Source organism: Mytilus galloprovincialis, chromosome 11 (assembly GCF_965363235.1).
Source record: "Mytilus galloprovincialis chromosome 11, xbMytGall1.hap1.1, whole genome shotgun sequence".
Taxonomy (NCBI): Eukaryota; Metazoa; Mollusca; class Bivalvia; order Mytilida; family Mytilidae; genus Mytilus; species Mytilus galloprovincialis.
In genome coordinates, this window is record NC_134848.1 from 84535530 (window position 1) to 84550446 (window position 14917).

The window sequence follows — 14917 nt, forward strand, 5'->3', positions numbered from 1 at the left end:
TTTCAGCTTGTATACATCATACCTAAATTTTATTGGACGTTATGTTTGAGGTTAAGGACACTAAATTTTAAAACATCACATGACAACTTAAAGATTGTCGTCAAATACTTTTAGTAAAATAGCTATTCGAACACACACCTACTCTGATTTTGTGATTCATTGGATAGGTATTTCACTTGACCCCTACTTTCATCTTTTAGTATTGCGATTTTTTTATGTTATAAAGTCAACCTGTAGCTTTGTTATATAAAAATGATAGAATCTGAAGCGAGACGATGTATCATATACTCTTCCTTTGTACGTTTTCAAGACAAAATATTCATCTCAAACACACCCTAACATAAAAAAAGGTGCACTCGATTTTCTCTTTTCGATACAATTGTTACCCATTTATTGGAATTTTTTCTTGAGTTACATAAATGAAAGGGCAGACACGGAAACAACTGAACTAATAGATTGATATTTTATAAAAAAAAAAAAACAATATTAAGTTTATATTTTTCTTTCATTGACCAATTATTGTATTTTTACAGGTGAGGAAACATGTGAGAATATTTGTCATGTGATGTTTTAAAATTAAGTGTCCTAAACCTCAAACGTAACGTCCAATAAAATTTAAGTATGATGTATACAAGCTGAAGCTCCGCCTATCTTAATTGCCATGCTTGAGCAAACATTGATACACACAAAGCAAGCAAGCCAAACAAAGATTTGTCTTGCTAGCAATAATGTAAAAGCTGTAATATATTTACACCCATAATGCAACAAAATTAAACCCTATCGCATATGATTTGCATTATAAATTTTGTATCTTTTTATTTTACAGCCGACGTCACCTGGGGGAGGAATGTATGATGACAGACGTTACGTTGATCGTAAGTAATGTCAATTTTGATTGGTTGTTTATTTACCCTTACCAACATATAAACTTAACATGTCCATTATTTTAACGTGGCTGTAGGAATCTTTTTGTTTGTAGTTAATTTGTGTGGATGCTTGATATGAATCATAGTAGAGTGATGAATCTATTTATGTTAAACTTTTTCAGCTTTGCTTCTTATATAAATTTATCAAAAGAGTAGTAAGTCTGGAGATTTGTGAAAAGAATTCTTGATGTTGAGCTCTATATAGGAAATCATTTCCTTAAATTTAAAAGTAATAATTAATGGAGTCTTGAATGAGATATGACCTTAGTATAATAACCACTGTATTTCAAGAAACATACCTGCCAACTGTCACTATTTGCGGGGGATTTCCCCAATGGAGGCTCCCAATTTTGAACGAGCATTTTTGTCCACAATTTAAACAAAACGATTAATTTTACAATGACTTTAGGCTTATAAAAGTAGAAAGAAGCCAAAAAACAACATTGAAATGTATTTGAAGGCCCCTTTGAAGGTTTTTTAGGACTATGACAGCCATCTTGCACGCAGAACCCCCATGGGCATTATTAAAATTTGGCAGGTATGAAGAAACAACAACAAAGTTTATATTTTAGCTGAATCACTTTTTGTGTTTTTATTTGAGTAACAGTACTAGTTTATATTTCAGTGAGATAAAATTTGTTTTTCTATTTTATACGGAAAAATTTGCATGCCTAAAATGAATACATAACCATAAATAACACCAAAACCATTTTCCAACATGAAACTTCCCTTGCTATCCTCCCTATTTATTTTAATGGAATAGTCCTAAGATAAACTAGATGTATCAAACGACTTAAACTTTGTAGTTTATGAATGTTTAAAAAACAATTTATTTTTTCATTAGAGATATACTTGAGTTTTCTGGCTTTAGCTAACCAGTGTGAGTTTTGTGTGAACTAACTTGACCATTTTATTTTCAGTTGACCAATCAGAGGATAGATATTACCCATCATACTATGCAAACAATATGTCGCCACGCCACCCTAGTCGAGCACATATTGATGCTTATGCCACAATTACTCCGCATGAACGACTTCGGCCCTCTCTCCCTACTGACGGTAGGTTAAAACACAAATATTTTTATCATGTAACACCAGCTATAGTAGATTGTTTTAAAAGATTTATGAGGTTAAATGTGCTCGGTGAACCGTAAAAAGTATAAGACCTTTGTTTACTATTGTAAATTCAGAAATTTCTGCTATTTTTGTATTATTCCTGTGAACTTTTTAATTTCTTTGGTAGGGATTTTCATAGATTGAGGAAATATTGTAATTTTTGATAATATTGGATTTTGTGGTTTTCCTAAAGTATGTGTACATGTGTGTACATGTGTGTGGAAAGATTAGTTAATGTTTTTAGAACAGTATCTCATCCATGCTATGTGTACATGTGTGTGGAAGGATTAATTAATGTTTTGAGAACAGTATCTCATCCATGCTATAATGAACTGTATGGATAATATCAATAAAAGGTTTTAAACTTATTATTGTAGAACGATGGTTTGATCCTGCTTACGATTTAAAGTCGGCACCAGATCATCGGAGAACAGATAGTGACCCTGCCCATCGATCATACCACAATTCTCATCCTCACATTCCAAATGATAATAAGGTAGGTCATCACCATGACAACAGATAGTGACCTTGCCCATCGATTATACCACAATTCTAATCCTAACATTCCATAATAAGGTAGGTTATCAAGACAATTTATTCTCTTCATTTATAACCTTTGTGATGCATTCCTTTAATTAAAGATATACATTTAACATATTGGTAAAGATTTATATTCACATCACTTTCCTTTTTGTGAAAAATGTTTGATGATAATTTTGTTTATTCTTTTCAGCCATTTCATGATAATGCCTCATTCAGTGGTGATTCCTACACACGATATACATCTCATCCAGCGAATAAACACGATGATTCAAAACTCAGAGAAAAATTTGGGACCAAAAATGTTCGTAACACATCACATGACCCGTACAGATTTACACGGAGTACGGCTCACCCGGTGAATACAGCTAGTGTTGATAAATCAAAACTGTCTGATCTCACAGCACGATATAGGTGAGCTAGAATGCAATTAAGTCTGTAGTATAATATTTTGTTCTATTATTGTACTGTAAAAGCAATCTATTTCCCATGAGACAAAACCATGAAAATCTATATCTCATGAGACAAAAGCATGAAAATATATTGCCATGAGACAAAACCATAAAAATGATAATTATATTGCCATGAGACAAAAGCATGAAAATGTATTCCCATGAGACAAAACTATGAATAGGTATCCCAATAGAAAGATGAACCTAATCAAAAACTTCCTTTTATATTTACAGGAAAGATGAACCCAATCAAAAATATTCTTTTATAATTACAAGGTATATTAAGCCTATCAAAAACCTCCTTTTAAAGATACAAGAAAGAGGAACCCAATCAAATTCATTCTTTTATAAATATAGGAAATTACAGGACAGATGAACCCAATCAAAATCATTCTTTTATAAATATAGGAAATTACAGGACAGATGAACCCAATCAAAAACCTCCTTTTATATTTATAAGAAAGATGAACCCAATCAAAATCATTCTTTTATATTTACAGGAAAGATGAACCCAACCAAAAACCTCGTTCATTATCAACATCTCGTCTTCCAACTTCACCACAGAATCCGCCATCATCCATCGAACAACCACAGAAAAAGGTTCCACCACCCGTACCCGTCAAAACTTATAATCTAAAAGAGCGAGGCATAGAACCTGACGAACTCAAAATGAGGAACTATGAAAACACAAACAGGTAGGGATGGATATTTACAAGTTAGTTTTTGTCTTTTCTATTATAGGGACATTATTTCTGTCCCTATCCAAAATACCCTCATTTTCCAGTGGCAATCCAAATTTCCCCGATCTTTATCATGGATAGGCTCTTTTACAAGACCTACCTATTGTGTTTCTTGTTCATTTGTTTTTGTCCTGAACAGGCATGAAATATTTGCCACTGGCATTAAGCCACCAACAATCAATCAATATAGGGACATTATAAAGCATGGAAATTTTTATATCATTTGTCTATTGTTGAAGAACCAATGACAGGAGAGAAATCATTTGTGGTATAGAGAGTGTACCTCTTGATCAGAATTTAAATAACTTTTGGTTTGAATCATCATAATAATTGAGCATTTTTTACAATAGATATTTTGGACATTTGTGACCGCTTTTTTCAGATTTTACCTTGAATGTTGACCTTCAGCTGTCTGCTGGATTACTTTATGTCATTTGGTTTCTGTCTTCATAATGTCTCCTCTACTCATATTGGTTCTGAAATAAGTGCGTCAAATCAAAATATCTTCCTCTGCAGTGATCTCCCTTGATCAGCTTGTATATAGCTTAATATCAAATTTGTTTATTGCATTTCCATTATTTCAAAATTTTGATGTTTTATTTACTACCAGACGTATACACACCCAAATGTTATTTATAGATCACATCACCTTTTTTTTCATATTGTATATAATATTTTATATCTGTATACATATATGTACTCAAATCTTAATTAAACACTGAGTAAAAAACTTCAAATATGATTATATAATTTATAGATTTACATTTTAATTAGAGATAAACCATGAAAGTTGGTACCATATGAACAAAATTATATCCACAGTATATCTATAGTACTAAAGAAAGCGACCAATTTCAATGAAATCTTCTATATTACTTAAAATAAGGTCAGTAACTTCATTGTTATACAGGGATTTTTAAATACTACCAAATTCAAACCAGGCTTAAAATAAGTTTAATTTAGTCATGGATCCGTGATGTCAGGGATATCTACCAGTATATATATATATATATATATATATATATATATATATATATATATATATATATTATATATCTGAAATTTATTTTGTGTATTATACTGTGAATATATAGTTATTCCTTTGGTAAAAGCCGTATTTCAAGGAAATGAATTTGAAGACAAATTAAAGTGTATTAGCATCACATTCATGTATTTGCTTAGCTTAATTTGTATTTATGCTTTTTATTTCCAATAAGCTTTATTCACTGCTTTTGCAGATCTTATAACTATAATGATGGTAGCGCATACGCCACAGTAAACAAACCTGATCGTTACCATAACGATGAAAATCCATATGATTATGTCGTACCTAGATCTGGTTACCCACGACAACAGCAAACAGCACCGCCACCTCATCAAAGCCATTATGCTAAACCTTTCACAGGAAGTCCCAATAGGGGAGGTAACTCTGGCAGATATTTTGAGAATCAAATTTACATGGACACTAAAGATTTAGAAAAACTGAAATCTGTTCAGCCTGATCATCGTGGCAACCAGGAATATTACTCACGTGACCCTGGATATGTTAGTCCAGGAGATCGACCAAGGTGAGAATTTTGACCTTGAACTTTGACACTTATGGCTGCTTTCACTCAGTACTTACAAGGATAGTTAACTGATTATTTTGACTGAAATAACACAGATTTTTGGTTGTCATACTAAAATCACACATTTTTAAATTATTTTTGAAATTCTTACTTTAATATTCTCCATCATTAATCCTAGGGTAAATACAGATTTAAATTGAAAATATCTTCAATCTTATTGGCCTAGAGCAAATACAGATTTAAATTGAGAATAGTTTCAATCTTATTAGCTTATTTCAGTATTTTTAAATAATAGAAAGTAATACAATTTTTACACAATATTTTTTTTTAATGGTTTTCATATCCTTTAATTGTTTTTTATCTTGAAATATGGATCTCTTGTCATTTTATCTTAAGATATCTTTAAAATGACAAGCATATAAATTGACAGTAACTTTTTGTTAGACATCTTAATATGTAATGATAAACATAATGGGAAATTCAAACCAAAATTTGATTTAGAACAATTTGAAATATTTACATGATCTCTGAAAAGTATTTTTAAAAATAACAAAATATAACATGTATAAACATTTTATGCATCACATATTTCATATGGTTTACATCACCATAATCAATACTGTTTGTACACTTATATGGTACATTGCTGTTTTATGTGTCTTTTTTTGGTTGTTGGCTGTACTAACATTCTATCAATACAATGTATCTACCTTTTGTTTCTTGCAGTAGATTAGAATAGCATGGCCCTCTCATCTCATGACCGCTGCATGCTTGTTATAATACTGGAGTCAGTGCACAAGTCACCTCCCTTTATAAGAGTTAGCTCCCCTAGACAGTGATGAAGTTTCTCCCATGTATAGCATGGCCCTCTCATCTCATGATAGCTGCATGCTTGTTATAATACTGGAGTCAGTGCACAAGTAACCTCCCTTTATAAAAGTTATCTCCCCTAGAATGTGAAGAATATAAATTACCTCCCCTGTATATTGACTTGCCTCCCCCTTGTAACTGATATTGATAATCAACCAATATAACACTTTGTAAGTTATAGCTGTTCTGGAAAATAATGTAAGAATGTAGGATTTCAGAATTTATTATAGGATTGATGAGGAAAACATTCAATTTTTAGGACTTTACAACTCTTCAAATTTTATTTTTTAATTTAACAACTTTCAAAATATTGCAAGTAATAAGAACTTAAGATTAACTGCTGAATTGATATTAATCATGAGCAACAGGAAGGGTGCCACATGTGGAGCAGGATATTCTTACCCTTCCGGAGCATCTGGGCTCACACCAGGTTCTTATTGTGATTGGATTGTCTTTAGTTTCCTTGTAATTTTTTTTTCAACTTAGTTTGGGTATTTTGTTATGATATTATTGATCTTTCTTCATATTATTAGTTTTGCTTGTTTCTTCGATATCTGTCACAAAGATGGGTGTAGTCCATTTTTCTACTTTGACTAAGTTTGGTGCATTAGAAATGAAAAGTGGAAAAGATTCTAAACACTAAAAAAAATAATATTCTGACATAAGATAGGAATGGTGTTTGTGTATGAAACTTTAACATATATGTTACTTAGCAACAGAACTTGTTTACTAAGCAACAGAACATAGGTTACTAAGCAACAGAACATAGATCTATTTATAGATTGTCGATGCCTAATTTGGACTCTTCCATTTGTTAAGTATGTAACTCCATCCAGCAGTCATGATCAAAACCACAGCAAACGAAGGCCATGCTTTTCTCCTCAAATATTTCAATAAAAAAATTGTCCCATTCTCTTTACATCTGACAGTAAATACGACAGTGAATGTTTTCGTTATTTTAGATTTCAGTGCATGAAAAAAAGTAAAAATAAGATAACTTTTGTGCAAAATTTCAACATTTCCCATATTTAGAACTTAACTTATTTAGAAGTTTTACAAGAAAACTGTGCCATCAAGAAATGGTTGATAAGGTCTATTGTCCCTTTATTTGTACCCAAATTGAAAGTAAGGGATAAATTCTACTGTAAGAAAGAAAGTCGATATGTGTATTTATACAGTGTTAATATTTTCTTGTGTATTTCACATTTTTGTAGTGTTCTGTTAACATGAATCGGAACACATCTTCAATACTATTAACATATCAATTCATTTTGGATAATATTAACTTTGTACAATATTATGTAGATTTTAAAGAAGTTAAGATTTTTTTTATTTCATTATTTGGAGAATTTATTATAGACCTGTAAAGGGAACTATTATTTTTACAGATTTATTTGGAAAATGAATATAGGCCTGTCAAGGGAGAAATTATTTAAATATTTAATTAGAGAATGAATATAGGTTTGTAAATTATTTTACAAATTTAATTGGAGAATTAATTACAAGCTTGTAAAGGGAGAAATTATTTTACAATTAATTTGGAGAATTAATTATAGGCCTGTAACGAAGGAACTTATTATACAAATTTATTAAATTTGAGAAAATATTTATGTTAGACATTTTATAATTTCCATATCATATTAAATTTTGATACATATTTTACATATCAGGAATTACATATACAGAGTAAATTTGGCCAGTTAAGACACATACATTTATTTCACAATTGGTCATATTTATTATCATTTAGAATGGTTGTTTACATTTGGAGAACACCTCCATTTATTAATGAAATACTTATTTTTATATGAAAAAAGATCAAGAATATTTTTGTCTATTTTGACAAACTCAATTGTATTTTTACATTTAGAAATAGATAATTTTTTTTTGTCCTTTTTGACAATATTTTTTTATAAAACTGCTGGTTTGCTTTTTTCTTAATTTTTTTTGAAAATTTATATATTATAAGATTTTCAAGTAGTCTTGATACACAAGTTTTTTTTTATATATAGATTGAATGAATTTTATTGTGTACAACTATCTGCTGTTAACTATGTGTACATACTGACTTATAAACATAGAAATAACTAAACTTAAATAAAATTTACCAAACTACTCTGTCCTTTTAATCCATCATGACTGCTGGAAAGTTACACAGATTAACACATAGGCAGATCCAAGGGGGGACAGGGCCCCCCTTTTGTAGGAAAAATTTGGTTGATTATATAGGGAATGACTGAAGCATGACTGAAGCAGGCTCCCCCTTAGGAAAAGTTCTGGATCTGCCACTGTAACATATTTAGGACCAGGAAGCACTAATGTTAATTAGCATCTAATGTTGTTTAAATTTTAAGTGTTATTTAAATAATTAAAAAAATCAACAGATTTAATTAACACTTAAAATTTAATTGATGTTTAATGTTAATTAAGAGCAACCCATTTCTGGATGTGGCCAAATTGTGTAGTATCTATTTCATTATTTATCAAATGGTTACCCAACTGCATGTTAAAATGCCCCCTGTCTAAATTTAACAAAACTGTATCCTGCAGTGCCCTGTCTTACTTTAACCCTACTGCATCCTTCAGTGCCAAGTCTGAATATAACCCAACTGTATGCTGATATGCCCAGTCTTATTTTAACCCAACCATATGCTGAAGTGCCCAGTCTTATTTTAACCCAACTGGATGCTGAAGTGCTCCGTTATGCAATACTTGTCTCCTGTTTTGGTACATTAAGGAGTTTGGTGCTGATTAATGGTAATATCAGTCTCAAACTCTGTGTAGAAGTGACTTGTGGTGCTGATTAATGGTAATATCAGTCTCAAACTCTGTGTAGAAGTGACTTGTGGTGCTGATTAATGGTAATATCAGTCTCAAACTCTGTGTAAAAGTGACTTGTGGTGCTGATTAATGGTAATATCAGTCTCAAACTCTGTGTACAAGTGACTTGTGGTATACTGTGTACCTTTGTGTCAAGACTATGTCCAGTAACTTGTCAGTTTAGATTTTCCATCTTGATTTTTATATGAAGGACACATTTGTATGTTCTCCCATGTTGGGGTTCCCTGGATTTGTATAGTGTTTGTTTTCAACATAAAGAAAACAATATTATATGTATACTTGTACTTCACATTTCTCATAACTAGGTATCAAGGCTTTCCAGAATACATGGTGTTCATTATTATATCAGGGAGATACCTGGTTTATATCTGAGTATGTCAAGTGATTTGTTGTCGAATACCTCATTCAATGTGTTAAGTCAAACATGCTCATCTAAATTAAGTGAATTCTGGGGTGAAGGCCATCTCAATTGAGTCAATTCTGTGATGTTGGGTCATCTTAATTCAGTAAAATCAATTTTTGTTTAAATGCTTTTACACTGGTTATTTTCTGGCCATTTATATTTTTGCTATTCGGTGTGTGCCAAGACTCTGTTTTGAAGGCTGTACTTTAACCTATAATGGTTTACTTTTTACAAATTGTGACATGGATAGAGAGTTGTCTCATTGGCACTCCTACAGCATCTTCTTATATCTATATCACTGATTTTTTGTGGAAGAAACGCTCGACTGGCACAAACATAAAATTTCAATCCTGTTATCTATGATGAGTTTATTGACTATCAGTCAATAGATTAGTTATATCCTTCAGTGTAAAATTTCAGAACTGACGATGAATTAAATTCACTTAAACGAGCTGAATATCGTAAAAGCTGGAATGGTGCCCCAGAAAGACAAACCAGAAAATTTTCATCCTACGCTAAGTTAGTTACGCCTGGATTTTATGGAGGTCGTTCTAAATCTCAGGAGAACATACGGTAAAGATGAGACTTCGATCACGGAGAATTTGTCATTTGCTGAATAATTTATTCATACTGTGGATTTGTTCATTTTCATGAGTACCATTTTTTCGTGGATTGAAGAAAAAATGCATTTTTGGGGATATTTGATTACTGTAAATTCAGAAATTACTGCATGCATTTTTTATTGGGATGTTATCATTTTAGTCTAAAATGCAATTTTAATTTTTGGCGATATTGAGAAAAATTCGATTAAATCCATATAAAAAATTTCAAAATGTGAGTTTAAATTATGGTGATTTTATATACATGTATAACCGGGTTGCATTTTTCGCAATAATAAAAAAATCGCCATAATTTCTGAATTTTCAGTATGTGTTTTTCCAGTTCTACAAGTCTACAGAAAATTTGTTTTCAGTTTCTGAAAAATTTAATTCATTGGTCACCTTTCAGTAACATAATTCATGAAAATTAATATCCTGTGAATGATGATGAATGCACAGTATTAACAAAATTACATGTATACTAAAAGTTCGAAGAAATGCAACACTTTCTGTGTCAATCTGGTCTGAATGCAAGAGTTATCTTAATCTAAAAATGTCTTGAAAAAAATCCAAAAATGGAATCTAATTAGATAAATTTTTATTTTCAATTTTAATAGAAAATGGTAAATTTTCAATTTTAATAGAAAATGGTAATTTTGTTCTGAAACCATTAAAATAAACCTTCATCATTATAATGATGCCACAACAGATAACCAAAGACGTTTGTCTGTCTTACAAACTTTTTCACCGTTCAGTATTATAGTCCCAGAAAAGATTTATGGATTTAACAGACACTGAATATTAAGAAACCCTGTGACTAAACCAAAAGATATATAGAGAGCAACATACCAAGACGATCTTCAATAACAAGTGTCTCAAAACAAACATGAATGATTGATACATTTTCAAAACAATAGAAACCAATCCTTTATTCTCTTTGTAAACAGAATGATATAATCTATTCCCCATCGTGTTGCATTTCTACTAACATGATATACAAACAGTGTTTAGATACATTTTTTGGCTGTGACAAATTCTCCCAACAAGAACTGGTCTCAGTTTATTAGATTCTTTGGAATTTGGGCTGGTGTCACATGGTTTTGGTTGGTGTCACATGGGTTTGGCTGGTATCACATGGTTTTTCACATTTATTGTACATACCACACATAGAATGTGCATGCACACTAGAAAGAATGCATTACAGTTATAGCATATTAAAAAAAAAGAAAAGAAATTGTTCTGCATGACAGATTGGCAGTGGAAATTTGGTAAATGAGAAGTTATAAATTTGCTGCATGACTGCATGATGCTGGGTGTAGGTAAAAGATAGGCATAACCTTTGTATTTTAACAGTACAGTAATCAGACTGATAGAATATTATAGTAAATATCAACAAACATAACAGTAAAATCACTTACAATCTAACGTAAATTCAGAAATTGTTGCGATGTTTTTATTATTGTTATTTATTATTGCGAAAAAATCCAACAGGGTTATCATCGCAATAATTTCAACTCGCATTTTGAAATTCTTTATATGATTTAAACATGATTTTTTTCAATATCTCAAAAATTAAAATCACATTTTTTTGTCGCAAATGACTAAATCAATTTACACACTAAACAAAGATTTGGGGTATATAGGAATCACCCTGGTCTGTCTGTCTGTGTACATTGTCAGTGAAACTCATCCGACAAGTAAAACCACAAAAATAACAAAAGTCTGAGAAAAATTCAAAACGAAAAGTTCTTTTTCAAACGGCAAAATCAAAAGCTTAAACACATCAAACGAATGGATAATAACTGTCATATTCTTGACTGGGGACTGGTATTTTCTGATGTAGAAAATGATGAATAAAACCGGGTTTTATAGCAAACTAAACCTGTCACTTGTGTTACAGTCACATAAAATTCCATAATATTGACAATGATGTGTGAACAGAACAAAGTTAACAGACATAGATTAAAAGTAAAAAAAAATGGGTTATACAAACAATAGTGTGTTAAACATATGTAACAAAGAAACACAAAATTGTGTCTGTTCAACATTTGGAATAATAAATGCTTGCCCTTATTTACTGATGCTGATGTTTATATCTGAACTTGAGTCTCTGTGGTATTTATTTTATAGTCGCAGGCAATCTGGATCAGAGCATATCTGGTTTAATAAGTCAAAATTGGTATTCTCAGAGCATGTATACAACTAACTCAAAGGGAAGCATCTCAAAAGGAGTGAAATGATACTTTATTGGGGAGGATCTCAATGAATATATACATGTTACTTTATAGGGGAGACTCTCAAGAGTATATACATGTTACTTTATAGGGGAGACTCTCAAGAGTATATACATTCAACTTTAAAAGGGAGCATCTCAAGAGTATATTTCATTTACTTTATAGGGGAGCATCTCAAGGGTATCATGGGTATATACCAATTTCTTTATAGTGGAGCATATTAGGAGTATATACTTTCAACTTTATACGGGAGCACCTCAAGAGTATATAGCAATTACTTTATAGGGGAGCATCTCAAGAGTATATACCAATTACTGTATAGGGAAGCATCTCAAGAGTATATAAATGTTACTTTATGGGGGAGATATCAAGAGCACATACATGTGACAATTACTTTATAGGGTAGCATCTCAAGAGTATACAAATGTCTTTATGAGGGAGCATCTCATGAGTTCTGTTCTGTTCAGGTAGATTCCTCCGTTATATTACGGAGCACTCCCACTTGGGGATATATGGTTTTAAAATATGAGTATTAAAATGTAACTTTGTAGGGAAGCATTTCAAGAGTATATAAATAGTTACTTAATACATGTTATAGGGGAGGATCTCAAGAGTACATAAATGTTACTTTATGAGGGAGCATCTTAAGAGTATATAAATTTTGCTTTATAGGGGAGAATCTCAAGAGTATATAAATGTTACTTTATAGGGGAGGATCTCAAGAGTATATAAATGTTACTTTATAGGGGAGGATCTCAAGAGTATATAAATGTTACTTTATAGGGGAGGATCTCAAGAGTATATAAATGTTACTTTATAGGGGAGGATCTCAAGAGTATATAAATGTTACTTTATAGGGGAGGATCTCAAGAGTATATAAATGTTACTTTATAGGGGAGGATCTCAAGAGTATATAAATGTTACTTTATAGGGGAGGATCTCAAGAGTATATAAATGTTACTTTATAGGGGAGGATCTCAAGATGCTAATGACAGCGATGACAGAGGTAGTGCTTTTGAAGCTTACAGAAAACCACAGTTATCAACGTTTGGTAAATCAGACTCTCCTCATAGTCCTGTTGTGTCAACAAACGGACCCATGAAAAATTACAGGTAAATATACAGGGTATACAAATAAAGATGTGTATATGTAAACATGATATCACTGCATTATTGAGGGAATACACAAATAGTTATCAATATACATTCTAATGATTGGTGATCCTTCTTCATGTTGAGGAAAACAATTTTTTTATAGAATGTACAAATGAAAGAAACTAAAATGTATTACATATGTCAATACAAAGTTTTGTGAAAGGTTAAACAATCTAAGTTTTGTAATTGTGGCTTAGTATAAATGTTAGTCAAGGTCATTGAGGTAGCAATCTAACAATGCAAAACAGAAAAAAAACCATGAAAATAAAATAAAGTGTAAGTTGAAATAAAGATAGGGTGTGAATATCATTGTAGCTCCTTGTGCGTGGATATTTGCTAAAGTTCCACATTTTTCTTTAATTCTGTTTTGGTAAATTTATAACCAAAAGGCCAAGGTAATTTTGGATACAAGGTTTTCTTTATTTGTTCTTTTATTTCAAACCTTGCTTCATTGTAGGCCAAATTAAAAAAAAATGTTTAAACTATGATATGACTGCTTTGGAATGGCTTTTTACAGTGAATGTCTAATTATGTATATTCTTTATCTATTTGTCTGTGGATGGCAGTATAAAATTCTGGAGTTTGATAATATGTTTTTCGTTATTTTGCTCTGACTTTGTTCACACTAACAACACCATGTGTAGTCTTAGTTTCTGATGATAATTTTCCATCACAAGCATGTAGAGTGAATGAAAAATCATTAAAAAAACAAAGTATACCAACCAAAAAGTGGTTTAATCATAAATATATCTTATATTGTCATAGAATTGAATGTTGATTCTTGTTTTACAATAAAAAAGGATATTTAAAAAAAATGAAAATTCATGTTATGGTAAAATGAACAAAGTTTTAGGTCAAGGACATTTTTTACAGTCCTTACTATGCCTAGGATATAAACACCTTAGACTCGTGGTGCTTCTGTATCTGTATAAGGAATTCCCTCCTTCAAAGGATCACTATTGTTTATGGACAGTAATCAATGTGTTATTTTTTGGCATAATATAAAAAAAAATAGGTTTGCTAGTAGATTTAGTAAGCATTGTTTTTTTCTGACTTTGCATTTTATAGGGATATTGTTGGATGGAATTCAAATTTTGGTGACAATTTTTTATTTAAATACTTGTTTGTATGTCTTCATTGTATAAACAGGTCACTTAGTAAAATCTAAAGTATAATATTTTAAACACACTAGCAGAATAAAATGTTTAAATGGACAGATTTCCATCTGACATTTTCTATAAATTATTTTAAATGTTTTATACTGTATTTTCTGTCTGTATAGCTCTGAACCTATATCTTCGGGTGAAGGCACTACTACTACTAACCAAAATGCATTGCAACTTCCTGTTGAGTCATGTGACAAGGCTGAAACTCCTCCCCCTGAGAATGAGCCTCAGTCTGAAACTGTTATCAGTGGGTAAGAACCCAGCAACTGAAGATGTTATGTCTGAGTTGCAGAATGTTTGTGCATGTAA

General features: G+C 31.2%; 1 protein-coding gene across 14 annotated transcripts in view; it reads left to right on the top strand.

Moving 5' to 3' along the window:
- The window catches only part of LOC143052938 (tight junction protein 1-like), a 107397-nt gene that overhangs the window by 81671 nt on the left and 10809 nt on the right, over positions 1-14917 (top strand). For 10 of the 14 annotated variants that reach the window (XM_076226104.1, XM_076226105.1, XM_076226106.1 and 7 more), the window contains 9 exons: positions 827-875; positions 1847-1984; positions 2419-2537; positions 2775-2995; positions 3534-3728; positions 5012-5341; positions 9876-10028; positions 13257-13400; positions 14725-14859. In XM_076226104.1, the coding sequence (XP_076082219.1) occupies positions 827-875; positions 1847-1984; positions 2419-2537; positions 2775-2995; positions 3534-3728; positions 5012-5341; positions 9876-10028; positions 13257-13400; positions 14725-14859 (1484 nt within the window). Of the gene's footprint in view, positions 1-826; positions 876-1846; positions 1985-2418; positions 2538-2774; positions 2996-3533; positions 3729-5011; positions 5342-9875; positions 10029-12886; positions 12939-13256; positions 13401-14724; positions 14860-14917 lie in introns of those variants that run through there. The other 4 variants (XM_076226108.1, XM_076226118.1, XM_076226107.1 and 1 more) reach the window with 3 other exon arrangements.